We start from the raw sequence: 16,388 nt of genomic DNA, 5'->3' as shown, positions 1-16,388 counted from the left end.
AAAGGGGTGGGGCATGGGGAGGCCCTCAACAAGATAGACACAGAGGCTGCAACAACGGTCTCAAACATAGGAACAGTGTGAGGATGGTGCAGGGCCAGACAGTGCTTCCTTCTGTTACGCACAAGGTTAGAGCCAACTTATGGCACCCAACAACAAAGTCAACACACATGAAATCGCCTTCTGTATGCTCCACTAAATTCAAGTATATAATTGTAGCAAAGGTAAATACTCATGTACAAATATCCTCTGTCAAACACACTCATATATATTTCAATTCTCCCTCCTACGCCCATTCAGCCTGCATGTGTATCCATGTATCTACTCGGTTCACTATTATTGCAGTATTTGTTTATAACAACATTTACTAGCATTGTCTTGTTCTCCTTCTCCTGCCTTCCTATAATTTCAGCATGTTTGGGTCAAACTCCCTCTTATTTTGCCTCCTCTTCACCAAAGTTGTCACGTAGCAACCTTCTAGCCAGTGATTGACTGTCTCCTCCTCCCAACCCTGGTAGCCATCAACTAATATTATTTTAGTGTAACACGTCTTCTTGACTTTTACAATAGTGGCCACGTCCATCTCTTTCCCTTTGTGATTGACTAATCTCACTCAGCGTAATGTTCTCCAAGTGCATCCAGGTTATGAGGTGTTTTGCAAATTAATCCTACCCTTTATGGTTGCATAGTACTCTGGTTTGCCTAGGTTCCAAAAATGTTTTTGTTTGTTTTTTTAATATACGAGTATCTTCCTATCGATGGGCATTTAGGTAATTTCCATTTTTTACTACTGTCAGTGTATGCATTTCTATTCATGTCTTGGGTCTCATTTCTCTAGGATATGTACCAGTTGATGGGGTTTTGGGTCAAATGGAATTTTACGGCTAATCTTTTGAGGCAATATCATGTCACTTTCCACATTTGCCCCATTTTACGGTCCCACCAGCAGGCTACGAGGATTTGGGCCTCTGCACACCCTCATTATCTTTTGTGGTTTTCTGTTTCTATTTCCAAACCTTATCCTTCCTGCTAAGATGAGGTAGCACGCTGTTGTTTTCTTGCCTTTGTTTGTTTTTTCTAAAAATTATAACCCTCGCCAAACTTGTTTCATTTGCAGAATCTAATGTTGGTTTAACGGTAAAAACTTAAAGACTGAGAAAATGCGTTTATCTTTCTATAATTACATGGCCCATTCATTGCGATTAAATTAACTTAATAAATAAACTGAGATATTTTCTCATGCTTCACATTGAACATATGTTTGTATAGAAGAAAACATTTATACACTTATTCAACCCACTTAGCTTTATATGATAGCATTGGTTTTTCCTATAGAGTTTGCATGGTCATGTCAGGATTTTGTCTAGATATGCACATTGCATTTTTTTCTTATTGGCTGTTCATTGTTTTGATTTTCATCTCTCTAATCGCTGATGGTAGTGTTTCTTTATAAATTTGTTAGTCACCTAAATGTCTTCTCCCCTGAAATGTCTACTTATGTCTTAATCCAGTTTTTAACTGGATTATTTGTCCTTTTCTTAGTAAAAGATCGAGGTTTTCAATACATTTTAGGTATTAGTCCCTTCTGTGATATATCAGTGCCCACACATTTTCCCAGTCTACAGTCTCCTTTTACTCTGTAATAGAATCGTTTGTTGCACATAAATGTCTAACTGACCCTCCTTGACTAAGGTATTCTCCCTCCTTACTATATGCTAATTGCCTGTAAGATCTAAATCTAATCTTCCAAGTTGCTACTGTCTACTTGGTCCCATATATTTAGTTATTAAAAGAGCATGATTTCATTGGCCTCCTAATTAATTGGTTTAGTAATGTGCTCAAGTTTCTTTTCTACTTCCTAGTTCACTGTGTGGTACCGAGGGCCTAAAAAGTAGCCGTTTTGTCTATGATAATTGGTGTCTGCTAACTTGGACAGTGAGAGGGCGAACTCTCAGGACTCAGAGAAGAAAATGGACTGTCTGTCCAACTGCTCTGTCAACCATGGCTTCCTTTGCCACGAGACCAGAAGAACTAGATCATGCCTGGCTACCTTGAATGAATGCACATTCTGACCAATGATTCTATAGAATCAGCCTTATTAAATTTAAAGGAAGTTTCAGAAGAGAATTCTACATCCTTATGTATTCCAGAGTTTCTTGAGCTATTGGAGGCCAGATGAACCCCTAAAACGACTGCCCTGGGATAATATTTAAACCTTAAACTAAAAATAACTCCTAGATTATTTTGAAAACCAAACGAATTTAATTTAAATAGTAAAAAAATCTGTCTTGACCATTAATCGCTTCTCCTTTCATCAGCTTATATCAAGAAGGCAAATAAATATTATGTGAATTAAAGAATATTTAATATAAATAATGAGTTCCAAATACTGAAGATCTCCTAAGCAAATGGTAAAACACTGTATCTCCTCCATCTATTTTTAGAATTTGTGGCCACACTTTATGCTGGTAATAACAGTCGAGCCCATGCCTTTGAATATAAAAGCTTTTTCTTAAAAGGTGTCTGGAGTTTGAACCTACTGAGCAGATTACTTGATGAGCCTTAAACAGCATGCGAGTCCTTGAAAAATTCATTTATTCTCTGTCTCTCAACATGCTGAAGACTGAAGCCGTCCATCTCCTCTCCCACCCATGCTGTATACCTTCCTACCAGGAAGTGACAAGTACCAAATATCGTGGCCATATTTGCCCTCTCCGGTACCTCTGGAGAAGCTAAACCAAGAATGGCTCCAGAAAATGCTGCTTAGTCAAAATGTTATCCGAGCTAGAATGTTTATTGCGGTGCTTGTGTTACTTTTATAGGGGCTTCTTGGAACTAGAGGGTCTCCGGGGCCTCCCGGACTCAAAGGCGCTCAGGTATGGAAATAAATAGTCAACGTTTTAAAATCAAAATTTCCTTAATATTTTTTATGGAACTTTAGCTTTTGTTAAAAGAAAATACTGCTTTAGTAAAATTTCTGCCAGCAGATTTTGAGTTAGCATTTTATATTGGCAGATGTTAAATGTGATTTGGAATCAGTTTACCATGTTCTGAAAAAAAATTAAGTAATTTAGGTTCACAGTCTCACTGGAACGTGTGAAGAACTGAGCTTGGAGTCTCATTTGTATACATTAGAATTTATTATTTGTGACTATTTTGTATTTGAGATGGGATACAATATTCAAATGTGAATTGAGAAAAATATGTTTACTAATCAAATAAATAAAATAGAAGGAATGATCCTTTGATATGGTAATCTCAACTATCTATTTAAAAATTTTAAATAACTATATTTAGTAAGTATGTTCATAAACCAAACTCACATTATAACCCATGATGACCCTCTGGGACAATATAGGACTGCCCCTTTGAGTTTTCCAGAATGTAACTCTTTACAAGTGTATAAGCTTCATTAATCACCCAAGGAGCAGCTGGGGGTTTCAAACTGCTGACCTTGTGGTTTGCAGTCCAGTGTGGAACACTGTGCTATCAGGACTTCTCAGATGTGTCTATAAGTGGAGTAAAAACAGTTAGTGCTTGAAAAAAAAAATTTCTCAGAGAATAATGTATGAACACGGTTTCAGGATACCAAAAAACTACCAACAAACAAACCCTCTTATTTCTTCAGTGTTCCCCTTTAGTCTCTATTCTTCAATGAAATTTTGGATCCATAAAAGAATATGCCTGATTTTATATCTCATGCTGGCCTAGTTGATCTGCCCCTAATAAGACTACACTTTTTAGTCAAAAATAAACTCTAGACATTAGACCCAATCCTAGTGAGAGCTGATTTATCTTGGCAGCTCCAGGGCTCAAGGCAGAGCTCAAGAGACTCACGGATGTATTTGTTGAATGAATGAGCTATTAAAAGATGCCAAAGTAAACATGTTCTCGATAAGTTATTTTAAATGAGCCAATGCATACTCATCTCTGAAGAACCTAGTAGTTGAGCTCCTCTCTGAGTCAGAGAAAGGATGATCAAGAAGGTAAAAATTGTCTTTAATTCATAGTTTCAGTGATTCCTAATCATGGTTTTGTGATGTACTTGTATTACTTACCTTCACTCTTCCTCGTTCCCAGTTTTCAAACAGTATTTTTTTGTAATCTAGCAATTTTAAAGTATTTTTGGTAATCTAACAATTTTAAAATATCGTCCCTCGTAACATGGATAAGGGAGCAGCCACATTAAAATATATAATAGAGCCCTAACCACAGCAAACTTTTCACCACATCTCAGAATGAGTTTCATATTTCAGCATAAATGGTAAAATAAGGCTTATATTTTAGGTCTTTATTTCGGGTCATGATATATTCTGACTTTTTTTTAAGGGAGAAGAAGGACCAATTGGACCCTTCGGAGAACTGGGGCCAACTGTATGTATTATGTAAATAGCTTTCAAACTTGTAATAGCATTTTTAATAAATCATTTTAGAATAACACAGAAATCTAAATTTTAGTAAAACACAAAAATTCTAGAAGGCAAACTGTAACTAGTAGCTGCAATAGCCACTAAATATGTATTACTCCGTAACTGAGATTCTCCAGGGATAGCTTTATAATATCATACCTATTCCATATTGATTTGTTTCTTCAATATTCTTAAGGTCTTAGAAATTGTGACAATGTCTTATAATGTTTCCCAATGCATAATAAAAGCTAAATACTTTAGCCCACTTTAACAAGTGTTATAACAAATTCTGCTTTCTACGTATCAGTGATATTAAAGAAAGTTAACAAGATTTATTTCTGTCATTTTTTTCAAATAATATATGATAATATAATAACTATTTGTTTTCAAATTCTGAAAATAAATTCTTCAAGCTTTGTTGATATGCACTGAAGTTTACATTATCATGAGCCAGTTCAGGTGTGTGGATTATTATGTTGTGATTGCTTTGATTTTAAAGAGGTATAATTAGACTAAAATGAAAAATCTTTTTCTCAACATCTTTACATTTAAGAAGGCGATGTTTCTTTTCTATTGTACTTCTACTGCATTTTCAGATATAAATGACTATCTCATTGGGTGAAAAAGCTGAGTTTTATTTTATTTTTGTAAGGTCAGTTATTTCACAGAAAACCTTACTTGAACCTGATAAATTTCATCTTATTTTAAATGTACTTCCCAAGCCCCATCTTCCTCCTCCCCCCCCAAAAAAAAAAAACATGATCCCCTCTTTCCCACTCATTCTTAGGACTTATTATATTGTTGCTACTATTGGTGGAAGAGCATCCTGAGGAAAATAGTTGGCTAAAAATGTCTCATGAATCATCTCTAATTCTTACACTAACTCTGCATTTATTGTCCCATTTTCAAGTATAAAAATAAGACTCTGGCATTAGGTGCATGAATATACCATGCCCAAGATGAACCCCATATGGCAGAATTTAAACAGGACCAGAAGTTGATGACACTTCTCATGGTCTGAATTGCTGGCTTCTGTGAATGTTCTGATACCAGCGAGACTTCTTCCATAAAGTAGATATGATATTTAACAATTTACTATTACCGCCGTGTACCTCAGGGCTGAAAGGGGTGCCAAATGCTTTTTAAATGAAGAATATCTTCTCCCCAAACTTCTTTCTAACTATTGTGAATAAAAAGTGGATACTTAGGTTTTTTTCTGAAAATGTTTGTATCACAGACAAATCTAATCATTTAAACTCTTAAGTAGTTTCATTTCCCTATATCTTAAATTGATTAGAGGACAATTGACATTTAAAAGTATTGGAATAATTTCCAGTTCTTTGCTCCACATTGGTAGGAAGCCATTAAACGATTTTAAACAAGGAAGAGGCCAAAAAAAAGTAGAAAATTTTTTGGTTAGAAATCTTAACTGTAATTTTAATTTGCTAAATCTCTAACATGTGGTGAAGAGAAAATGAGAGTCCAGGGTGGGTTTTGTTCTGCTGTAGGAAGAGAAAATGTGACCATATTTGTAAATGACAATGACCATAAAGTCTAAATCTGTAATATCTAGTAAATATTATAAATCAGTTCTCTATTACCTAGTTTCTCCCCCTTCTATAAAAAAAACAAAAACACTCATTGATTTGAATTAGTCACATACCCTGGTTGACATGGACTTTCCCTGATCAAACCTTGTATACGAGACTTAATTGTTAGAGGCTACAGAGATCGGGCATCCAGTATTTTGGATATGGGCTTTCTCATCTCTAGTAGTTCTTCTTTTACTCGGTTCAGCCACTCATTCTTGGGTCCTCTCTTGACCTTGTTGTTACCAGTAGGAGAAACTTCACCTTACTTTTCAATTTTCAGTGTTTCACTGTTCAACCCCCACCTCCTGTCGTTATGATGTATGAAATCTTATAACATCTCCCCATCAGGGGTTTCAGTCTTGTTGCCTTCACTGTTCCTTTACTCCCTCATCACCTCACATTTCTCCTCATCCTGCTTAAAACACAGTCATCCCTTTGCCTATATGCTGACCTTCATGTCCATAACCTTTCACTCTAACTCGACTACAGTATTGCTCATACTGTCTTTCTCCTCAAATTCCATCGTTTCTCTCTCATCTTAATTCTTAATACTTGACCAATGGAAATTTCCCTGAGACTATTAAAGTAATCAGCAACTCTCACTTATATCTGTGTCTTTGTGTATGTATTGTGTTCTTTCTGTTATTGTGGGTGAATAGGCCATCTCTCTAGCTAAGGTTCAACCTTTTACTTGTTCATGAGAGTTTTTAGCTTCTTGCCTCCTTAGAACATTGGTCCAGTAGTTCTCCACACTCTTTTCCTCACATCATTTTTTCCTATTGGCATAGAAATATTCAATTATTTCTCTCAACATAAAAACAAAACTTGTCTTTACTCCGGTGTCCCCTCTAGCTGTTCATTTTTTCTTCTTTTCTTCTCAGTGGAACTCCCTAAAAGTGCTATGTATACATGTTCTTCGGAAACCACTTTTGTCCCCACCAGTAGAAATTATCTTAGAAAGTTCATTAGTGACTTCTATATTGTCGAATCCAATTTCTCCATCCTCACAATTCCCATATGACTCAATACATAACCTTCAGAATTTGATAGCTGATCTTTTTTTCCCACCAAAAACACACAACACTTTACTCTTTTGCATAGTTGTACTCTCTGGCAGAAATTTTACATATTTTATTCCATTTTTTAAATTCCAAAGTTTGTCATGCTTTAAGATTTGACCTTAGACATCTCCTTTCTATTTGTACTTGCAGTCTGGTAAAAGAGCTCACCTCATCTTGGAATTTTGAATATTATCAACCAACACAAAAACTCACTGCTGTGGAAGAGCTTCTGACATTGAAATTCGGTGGGAGAGGGGCGAAGTGGCCCACAAGGTGTCCAAATATGTCCATCTCCATTGGTGTAGGCAGACGCATCTTGCTCCTCCAGGGCTGGTCCTAAGTTTGAGTTCGCGATGTTTGGGCTAGCAACCCAGGATTTAACCAGTGGGCCACCAGGGCTCACTAACTTCCACCAAATTGCTGATTATTCCCCAAATCATATCTTCATAACTTTCCCTCTGTTGAACTCTAAACTGTATAACTTGTTCAAGATCTCTCCATTTAGATGTCTAACAGTATATAAAATTTAAATGTCAAAATTATATTCTAATTTTTGTTCCCAAACCGTTGCTACAACAGTCTTCCCTATTTCATTAGTGTAACTACTCACAAAAAGAAAGAAAAGAAAAGTTTGAGTGTATGAGTCCACTCTTCCCTGCCATCCTTCTCCCACATTCCACAGGACCTGTAAGACATCTTGGAGGCTGTGCCTGTAACCCTTGCCAAGAATCCTACTGTTTCTCACAACAGCCTCTGCTTTCCACCAGGATCCACGCCACAGCTTACTTGGATAGTTTCAGTAGACCATCAGCTTCTTCTCTTGCACTAACATGATTCTATAAACACATAAATCATGTTAATTCTCTTCCCAAAGCTTGACTAAGGCTTTCGGTGTCGTGCAGAGTATAAAGCAAAGTCTGTACAGTAGCCTGCCAGACCCGCCGTGATCTGTTCCCCGCCTCCTGTTTCCTTTCTGGGCTCATCTCCTTTGAACCCTTCATCGTTCTCATTCTACTCAGCAAGTTGGATCCTTATGTAAAAGCAAAACCAAACTCTCCACTGGAGCCCTGGTGGCCGAGTGGGGTATGCTGTGGGCTGGTAACCACAAGGTGAGCAGTACGAAACTGCCCACTGTTCATTCAAGATGAGATTTTCTACTCCTGTAAAAATGGACAGTCTCAGAAACCCACAAGGCCAGTTCTACTCTGTCATATAGGATCCAAATTAGCTTGATAGCAGTGGATCTAGTTTGGTATTTGAGGGCCATCTAGTAGATTTTGAGCCTTAGCTACCCTCCATAAGGGTCTGAGACTGTAAACCTTTATGGGAGCCGACAGTTTCATCGTTCTCATACAGAGTGAGAGAGGGTTGGAATCCCAGACCTTGCAGAAGCAGCCCAATGCATATGTAAACCAAAACCATGTCCTGTGCCACCAAGCTGATTCCAGTTCATAGCAACCGTGTCTAGAGTTTCCAACTCTGTAAATGTTAGTGGAGCAGAGAGTTTCAACTGTCTCCCACTGGTAGATTTGAACCTTGGGGTGAGCAGTTTCCTGCTTACCCAAAAGCCCCCCCAACACCAGACCTATTCTCACCTTAGCACATTTGCATAGATGTTTGCTTCTGAGTAGAATGTCCGTCCCTCAGATACCATGTAACTTGTCCCTTTAAATATTCAACACCACCTTCCTCAGTGAAGGTGTCAAGCCTACCAAACATTTGAAAACAAAATTCCCACAACTGTTTATATCTGTCTTGCCTGCTTACTATTTTGTCCTTTGCATGAATATATTTTACTTTTTTTAAATTGTGTAAGAAAACTACTAAAAAACAAAAAAGAAACCAAACTTAAGCAGTGGTTACCATGGGTGAAAGGGGAAGAGATCTTGCTTAAGGCACTTTGAGTTTACGTTAATGGTGGTGGAATAATTTGGAAAAGGATATCAATAATGGTTGTACAACACAAAGAGCATAATCAATGGCATGTAGAAGTTGTTGAATTGAAAAACGTTTTGTTGTATACATGTTTGACACAATTAAAAACAATGATTACATGAATAACAATGAGTATAAGAAGAAGGAAATGTTCTAAAATTAATTGTGGTAATGATTGTACTAGTCTTCTTGATATGATTAAAGTATTGGATTATATGATATGTGGGTGAAGTGCCAATAAAACTATTAAAAGGTAATTTGTGTGTCACCCTCACTGGAATATAAGCTCTATGCTGGCAGGTATTCCTGGCAGTCTATCTAGTGCGTTCCTAGATCTCTGACCCTCGAGCTCTGTGGGGCACCTACACCAAGTGACTAGATCACTGCCGTGGAGTCAGTGCTAACTCACAGAGGCCCAAGGACAGAGTAGAATTGCACCTGTAACTCTTTACAGGCTTAGAAAGCCACGCCTCCCTCTCACAGAGCAGCTGGTGGATTCAAACTTCTTACCTTGAGGTTAGCCCAACATGTAGCTATTGAGTATGATAAGATATATTATCAAAATTTTTAAAGAATTCCATCTTATTAGAACAATTTAAATTACATATACCTTAGGAAACATTAAAAATGGAAATGACTGTACACCTCCACCCATTTTTTCCTTCCTGTCTCTAGGGAAAACCAGGCCGAAAAGGTTATGCAGGTGATCAAGGGCCAGAAGGCTTAAAGGTAAACGAAGAGACTTGATTATAAGTATTGAAATAAAATTTTCAAAAAAAGAAAAGTATGGCTTTCACAGAAGTATGAAATTGTATTATTATACGGCATCAAAGAACAAAAATCATATCATTGTAAATGAGGGGGAGTGCAGACTGGAGACCCAAAGCCCATCTGTAGGCAACTGGACACCCCTTACAGAAGGGTCATGGAGAGGAAACGAGCCAGTCAGGGTGCAGGGTAGCAACGATGAAACATACAACTTTCCTCTAGTTATTAAATGCTTCCCCACTCCGTGACACCCCACCCACCATCACTATCCCAAGTCTACCTTACAAATCTGGCTAGACCAGAGGATGTACATTGGTACAGATAGGAACTGGAAACACAGGGAATCCAGGACAGATGATCCCTTCAGGATCAGTGGTGAGAATGGCGATATCTGGAGGGAGAGTAGAGGGAAGGTGGGGTAGAAAGGGAGAACCAATTATAAGAATCTACATATAACCTTCTCCCTGGGGGATGGACAACAGTAAAGTGGGTGAAGGGAGACGTCGGACAGGGCAAGATATGACAAAATAATAATTTATAAATTATCAAGGGTTCATGAGGGAGAGGGGAATGAGGAGGGAAGGGGGAAAATGCAGAGGGAGGGGGAAAATGAGGAGCTGATATCAAAGGATCAGGTAAAAAGAAAATATTTTTAGAGTAATGATGGCAACAAATGTACAAATGTGCTTGACACAATGGGTGTATATATGGATTGTGATAAGAATTGTAATAGCCCCCAATAAAATGATTTTTAAAAAATTTTATTTAATTCATTAATTAATAAAGGACCAGTAAGAGGTTACACATAGTTCAAGGGGAATGTGAGAAGCTGTATCTCTATAACTATGCCTATCTTTCTATATACATTACTATTTGTAATCATATGGATAAATGAATAATTAAAAGTTACAGTAATATTTGTGGGTTGATATAGGACCACAAACCATGACTTCGGGGTTTATACTCCACAACTTAATATAACTTCACTAAGTTTGGGTCCTTTAATCAGTAGTAATTAGTGACTTTAAGTACATTGCTTAGTCTTCATCCCTTTAAGAGATTTGAAAAACATGTCATCAACTATTTTTGGCTTTATTTCCAAGTTTTTAGTGTTTTTTTTGTAATGGCAACATAGAGAAAATAATGCTTTGTCTTTGCTAACACTTAACAATAAAGGTTTCAAATATACACTACTAAGACCTAAAAGAAACTTGCTTATAAGAATTGTCTTGGACAAATTTAAAATTTAAGTGAAAAATTTTTTTAAAAAACCATAGTGTCGCTGCTAATTTTTCTAAAGCTAGAGTTCAGTTTTACAAAGCTCATTTTTAAGATCTTGGACTCAATCCATACCTGACTGTTTCACACATGTAGTAAACATATATTGCTAGTGGCTGCCATGTTGTTCAGTGCAGTTGAACATCATACTAGTCTATCTTGCAATATAATGACTAATTGTATCAAGTAATTGGTGATTTATTCTCCTGTGATTTCCTTAACGGAAGCCTGCATTCCTGTATTTTCACTTCTCAAAGTGCTCAGGTCTTCGGCTTCTACCTCTCATTAATCCAGCCCTTTGCTGAGACCATTCCCACCACCCAAGCGGGCCTGTTCTCATCGCCTCTGTGAACATCACCTGTTCTTCAGAGTTGTGAATGTTCAGAGTTAGCGAATTAAATCAAGACAACAATTAGACTCACTCAGATCAGATAACATATCACCATCAAATGAACTCAGGTTAGGTCAAGTTTACCACCAAATGAGTGAAGTCAAACTGCTTCTAGAGCTGTGTGGACTGTAGGATTGTAGTTAGTGGATATGAACATGTATTTCTTCTCCGTGAAATCACCTTGAACTATTCCAGCTGACTGGATGCCCGCTCCTGTGAGCTCCTTTAATCCTCACCTGGGTGGACATTTTGTGCTGCTTGGCATTGATGGTATATTATCTCTAATGCTTCAAATGTGATAAGAGAGTTTAAATAATTTGCATTTACTGAATAGAAATCATGATTCTATAACTGCATTAAAAATTAAAATGGTAGTGATTTTATTATTAGTCTAGCTTAAAAATAATCATATGTTCAGGTTTTTATGTTCTTTATTAACAGGGAGAAGTAGGAGATCAAGGAAACATTGGAAAAATTGGTGAAACAGTAAGCTTATTTTATACACCTATATTCATGTTTTTAATCATTTAAAAAAATTTCAGAAAACATCTAAGCCAAAATCTGTGCTTATAAATTTAAAATAATTTTATACACTGCACATTTAAATTGGGTGTTTCTGTTGAAGAAACTCTAGCCTTTTTTATTTTTACAAAGTTATGCTATTAAGGGTTTAAACTTTAAAGATTACTTTCTCTTTACATTTGATAGTTGAGAACAAACCAAGATAAGAACTGGAAAGTTGGGGGAGGGGGGCTTAAAAAAAAAGAACTGGAAAGTATAATTTCTTTTCTCAAAAAAAGTTTGATTCATTTAAAGTTATGTTACTATGGAAGAAGGAATCTTTATGGTGTATTGTATTCAGGCATTAGAAATAATTTTATTTTCTATAGTGGAGAAAGGTACCAAAACATTCTTCAATAAATGAATCCACGTAACACATAACACATAAAATGGTAAGTCATCAGTACAATGCAAGCAGGTTTACCTGCAGCATGCTGGATTGTGGCAAAGCAGGTGTTCTGTGATGGCATCAATTCAATCACCTGTGACTTTTCTTATAAATTAAGTAAAAATTAAATTTTCTATAAAACCATTTTATAGGTTTGAATGATTTCATTTTTTAGTACAATAACAATAGTTCTGGTAGTCTTTTTGTTTTGTTTTTGCAATGAGTTATCAATAAAACTCAAGAAAGGACATATTTAATTTTGAAAGACCATCACCATGCCCCCGGAGCCCTTCCGAAGTCATTCACTAGTGAACTCTTGTTCTCGCCTTTGCTGAGAATAGAAGTTTCAGTGGAACATTTCAAAGATTTGCATAAATTATAATCGCAACATATTTTTAAGGCTAATTGAAAAAATGAAATCCTATAATTTCTTACAAATTACTTAAGAAATATATGTTGTAGTGGGTAACATATTGGGCTGCTACCCATAGGCCAACATTTCAAACCTACCAACCATTACACAGGAGAAAAATGAGGTTATCTCTTCCCATAAAGATTTACAGCTTTGGAAACACTAGGGAATGAATGATTCTACTCTGTCCTATAAAGTCATTCTAAGTCAGAATTGACTGGATGGTAGTAGTTGAGTTTTAGAGTTAACAGACAAAGTTAGTAATCATAAAGAAATGCTTGTCTAAAATAACAACTTACTCTATTATATCAAACATATCATCATTACTTACTTAGTAGTGTTGCACTTGTTCCACACCATTTAAGAACCAGTCACCAGTGCTACACAAAAGGGAAATTGAATTGACAGTAGATTTCTGTCAGTGGGAGAAAAATATTATTTATTGATAGTTTGCTATATGCTAGCTATTATGCTAAATAATGTTTCATATTATATTGTTTCATTTCATTCTTAAACAATTTTAAAAACTACATTGCATCATTCCAATTTGAAAATGAGGAAACCAAAGTTATATAGCTAGTCAATTGCTGAGCTGAAATTAAAAAGTCATAGCTCTAACCTCAAAATCTAAGTCTCTCTGCATTAGATCATGGTAGGGATGCTTCAATATTAGTTGGACAATCACTTGGCCAAGTTGTAGTAGAAGGCAATCAGATTTATTTTGAACAAAAAGACATTCCCAATTTTTAAATTGTATCTTTCTCATGAAGGGTAGGGATAAAAGCATTTTTTTAAAAATAATACTGACTCTATTGAATTAATTAAAAATATGAAATTCTTAGCTTATTTTTGGCTCCTGGTAATTTGATTTTTCTTTTATTTTAATGTGTTATGTGTAAAATTTTATAAACATAGCTAATCAAATCAAGAATTCTGTTTCTAACAACAAACCATCAAGAGATATGGGAGGATATGGTTGTATTTCAAGACATCGATCATTACTCCTTGGGCTTTCATAGATTGCACTGGGAAAATCTACTGAACTTCTAGACCCTTACAACATGAAACCCTGTCTACTGGAGATTTGACAGACACTGAGCAAATAAGCACATCAGGAAATGTGTATTTATGAACTGTGATACACTCTACAAAGGAAGCACGTTTAGACTTAGGACATGAGGGAGGGCTCTCTGAGGAAATGGCATATGTGATATGAAGAGTAAGTTCACCAGGAAAGAGTGAGGAAAAGAAGCTTCCAGAAAATGCAGTGTCGCATAAGGACCGCCAACGCCACTGAGCTTGCTTTAGAGCAATTACTTAAACTCTCCAAAGGACAACTCCATGAAGCCCTTAGCCCGGTGCCGGTCCATTGGAAAAAGAAAAAGGTGGACTGGGGGGCGGGCGGTGATAAGCCTATTGTGGTAATGGTAGTGGTGGTGGTAATTGTTTCCTGTGATGATCCTGAGTGGAAAGCATTTAACACCGAGGAATTGAAAGAAAACCAGTGTGACCAGACCTTGTTGAGCAGAAGGAAAACATGGGAGACAACACTGGGGACAGGGACAGGAGTTGATCACCCAGGGCTATGTTAAGTAATCTGGACTTGATCCTAAGGTTCATGGAAAACCATAAAGGTATTATAAGAAAACCAACGATACGATCCAGTGTGCATCCAGACACCACCTGGCTGCAGTGGGCCGGGGAGTTGAACATGGTTGTGAAAAGCAGAAACGGATAGGCAGCCCAAGTGCTCCAGCAGTCCTCTGACAGAGAAAGGACAGGAGAGAGAGTGGAAGTCTGGGGGTAAGGAGTGACCAAAAGGAAGGATCCTAGACAGCCCATTATTAAATAAGCCATTTTCAGGAACATGAAGAGTCTGGAAACAAAGGGAATAGGTATACTTGTCTAAAGGACATTTCAGTTCTAATAATCTATCATTCCTTTCTAAGAATTTTAATATTTCTAGGCTTCCTCCCACCAGCCAAGTTGGCTTCTTTTCTCTGAACCTTTTCCAATTTCTCTGTGTCCTTCTGAAGCTGGAGAAAACCACCGCACTACATATTTTAGAGCCGGTGACTCTACAGCTTTCTCAATGAGTGGAATAATGACTTCTATTATGCTTTCCTTATTCTTGATGATGCTCAAGACCCTGCAAATGTGTGTATGTTTTAATAAAAGGAAGCAGGGTTTGTTTGGAATATCATCAATGGTGACTCCACAGTCTTCACTGGTATTATTTCAGATATAAAATTTGGAATCATTTTTCTATAGAAGGCCTTGATCAAATCAAATTTCATTTGTTATATTTCTGCCTGCTTGATGAGGTTTGGCTTGAGCTGTTGTCTCATTTATTCCTAAATTTTCCATTTACTAATATCTCATGAGCCTTCTACTATGCCCTTCCTGGTTTCCTATCTTCTCTTGGTGTGCTAGCATTTAGTTTTAAAAAGAAGATAAAAGAAACAATATCAAGTGTGCTACCTACAAAAGCTTTAGAACCAGATCCTCTGATGGCTGATTCCAAGAAGGATCACAATTGGTTGATTCTAGACCAAATAGGGAATGGCCAGAGGGAATAAAATTAAAATAATCTATATTTTGAAATGCTATTAATAAACCTTGTAAATTAAAGTTTCTCCAAGTGGCCATCTAGCTGAGAAGCAACAAAATCCACGTGGAAGAAGCACACCGGCCTGTGTGATCATGAGGTGTCCATAGGATCAGGTATCAAGAATCAAAGACCTAGAAAAAAACATATCAATGTGAATGGGGGGGCGCAGGGGGTGCAGAGTGGAGACCCAGAGCCCATTTGTAGGCAAGTGGACATTCCCTTACAAAAGGGTCACAAAGAAGAGATGAGTCAGTCTGGGTGCAGTATAGTACCAATGAAACGTACAACTTTCCTCTAGTTCTTTAATGCTTCTCCCACCTCCCACTATCATGATCCCAATTCTACCTCACAAATCTGGCTAACTCAGAGCATGTACACGGATACAGATAAAAGCTGGAAACACAAGGAATCCAGGAATGATAAACCCCACAGGACCAATATTGAAAGTAGCCATCCCAAATGGGTAAGGGGAAAGGGGTTGGAGACAGGGGGAACTGATCACAATGATCTACATATAACCCCCTCCCAGGGGGTTAGATAGCAGAAAAGTGGGTGAAGGGAGACATTGGTCAGTGTAAGACATGAAAAATAATAATAATTTATAAATTATCAAAGCTTCATAAGGTAATAAGAGAGGGAAAAAATAGGAGCTGATGCCAAGGGTTAAAGTAGAAAGAAAAATGTTTTGAAAATGATGATGGCAACATATGTACAAATGTGCTTGACACAATGGAAGTATATATGGATTGTGATAAGAGCTGTATGAGCCCCAATAAAATGATAAAAATAAAATTTAAAAGAGTCTCATTGCCATTCTATAAATGAAGAAGCAGAATTTTAATGAAACAGAAATTTAATGAATTTATAGAATGGGTCAAAATTCCTACGGCTCCTAAACAACATGTCCAACCACCTAATTTCAGTTCTGAGACTGTATTCAGCATCAAGAGTTCTCAAATTTTCCTGTCTTTCAGGAGAACCTTGA

At 36.9% G+C, this 16,388-nt stretch overlaps 1 protein-coding gene across 2 annotated transcripts in view; it reads left to right on the top strand.

Moving 5' to 3' along the window:
• COL24A1 (collagen type XXIV alpha 1 chain) overlaps positions 1 to 16,388 on the top strand; it is a 400,055-nt gene that overhangs the window by 175,008 nt on the left and 208,659 nt on the right. For both annotated transcript variants that reach the window (XM_075557916.1, XM_075557926.1), the window contains exons 21-24: positions 2,820 to 2,873; positions 4,327 to 4,371; positions 9,670 to 9,723; positions 11,873 to 11,917. In XM_075557916.1, the coding sequence (XP_075414031.1) occupies positions 2,820 to 2,873; positions 4,327 to 4,371; positions 9,670 to 9,723; positions 11,873 to 11,917 (198 nt within the window). The remainder of the gene's footprint in view (positions 1 to 2,819; positions 2,874 to 4,326; positions 4,372 to 9,669; positions 9,724 to 11,872; positions 11,918 to 16,388) is intronic.

Source organism: Tenrec ecaudatus, chromosome 1 (genome assembly GCF_050624435.1).
Source record: "Tenrec ecaudatus isolate mTenEca1 chromosome 1, mTenEca1.hap1, whole genome shotgun sequence".
NCBI classification, from domain to species: Eukaryota; Metazoa; Chordata; class Mammalia; order Afrosoricida; family Tenrecidae; genus Tenrec; species Tenrec ecaudatus.
This window is presented reverse-complemented; position numbering and strand designations above follow the sequence as displayed.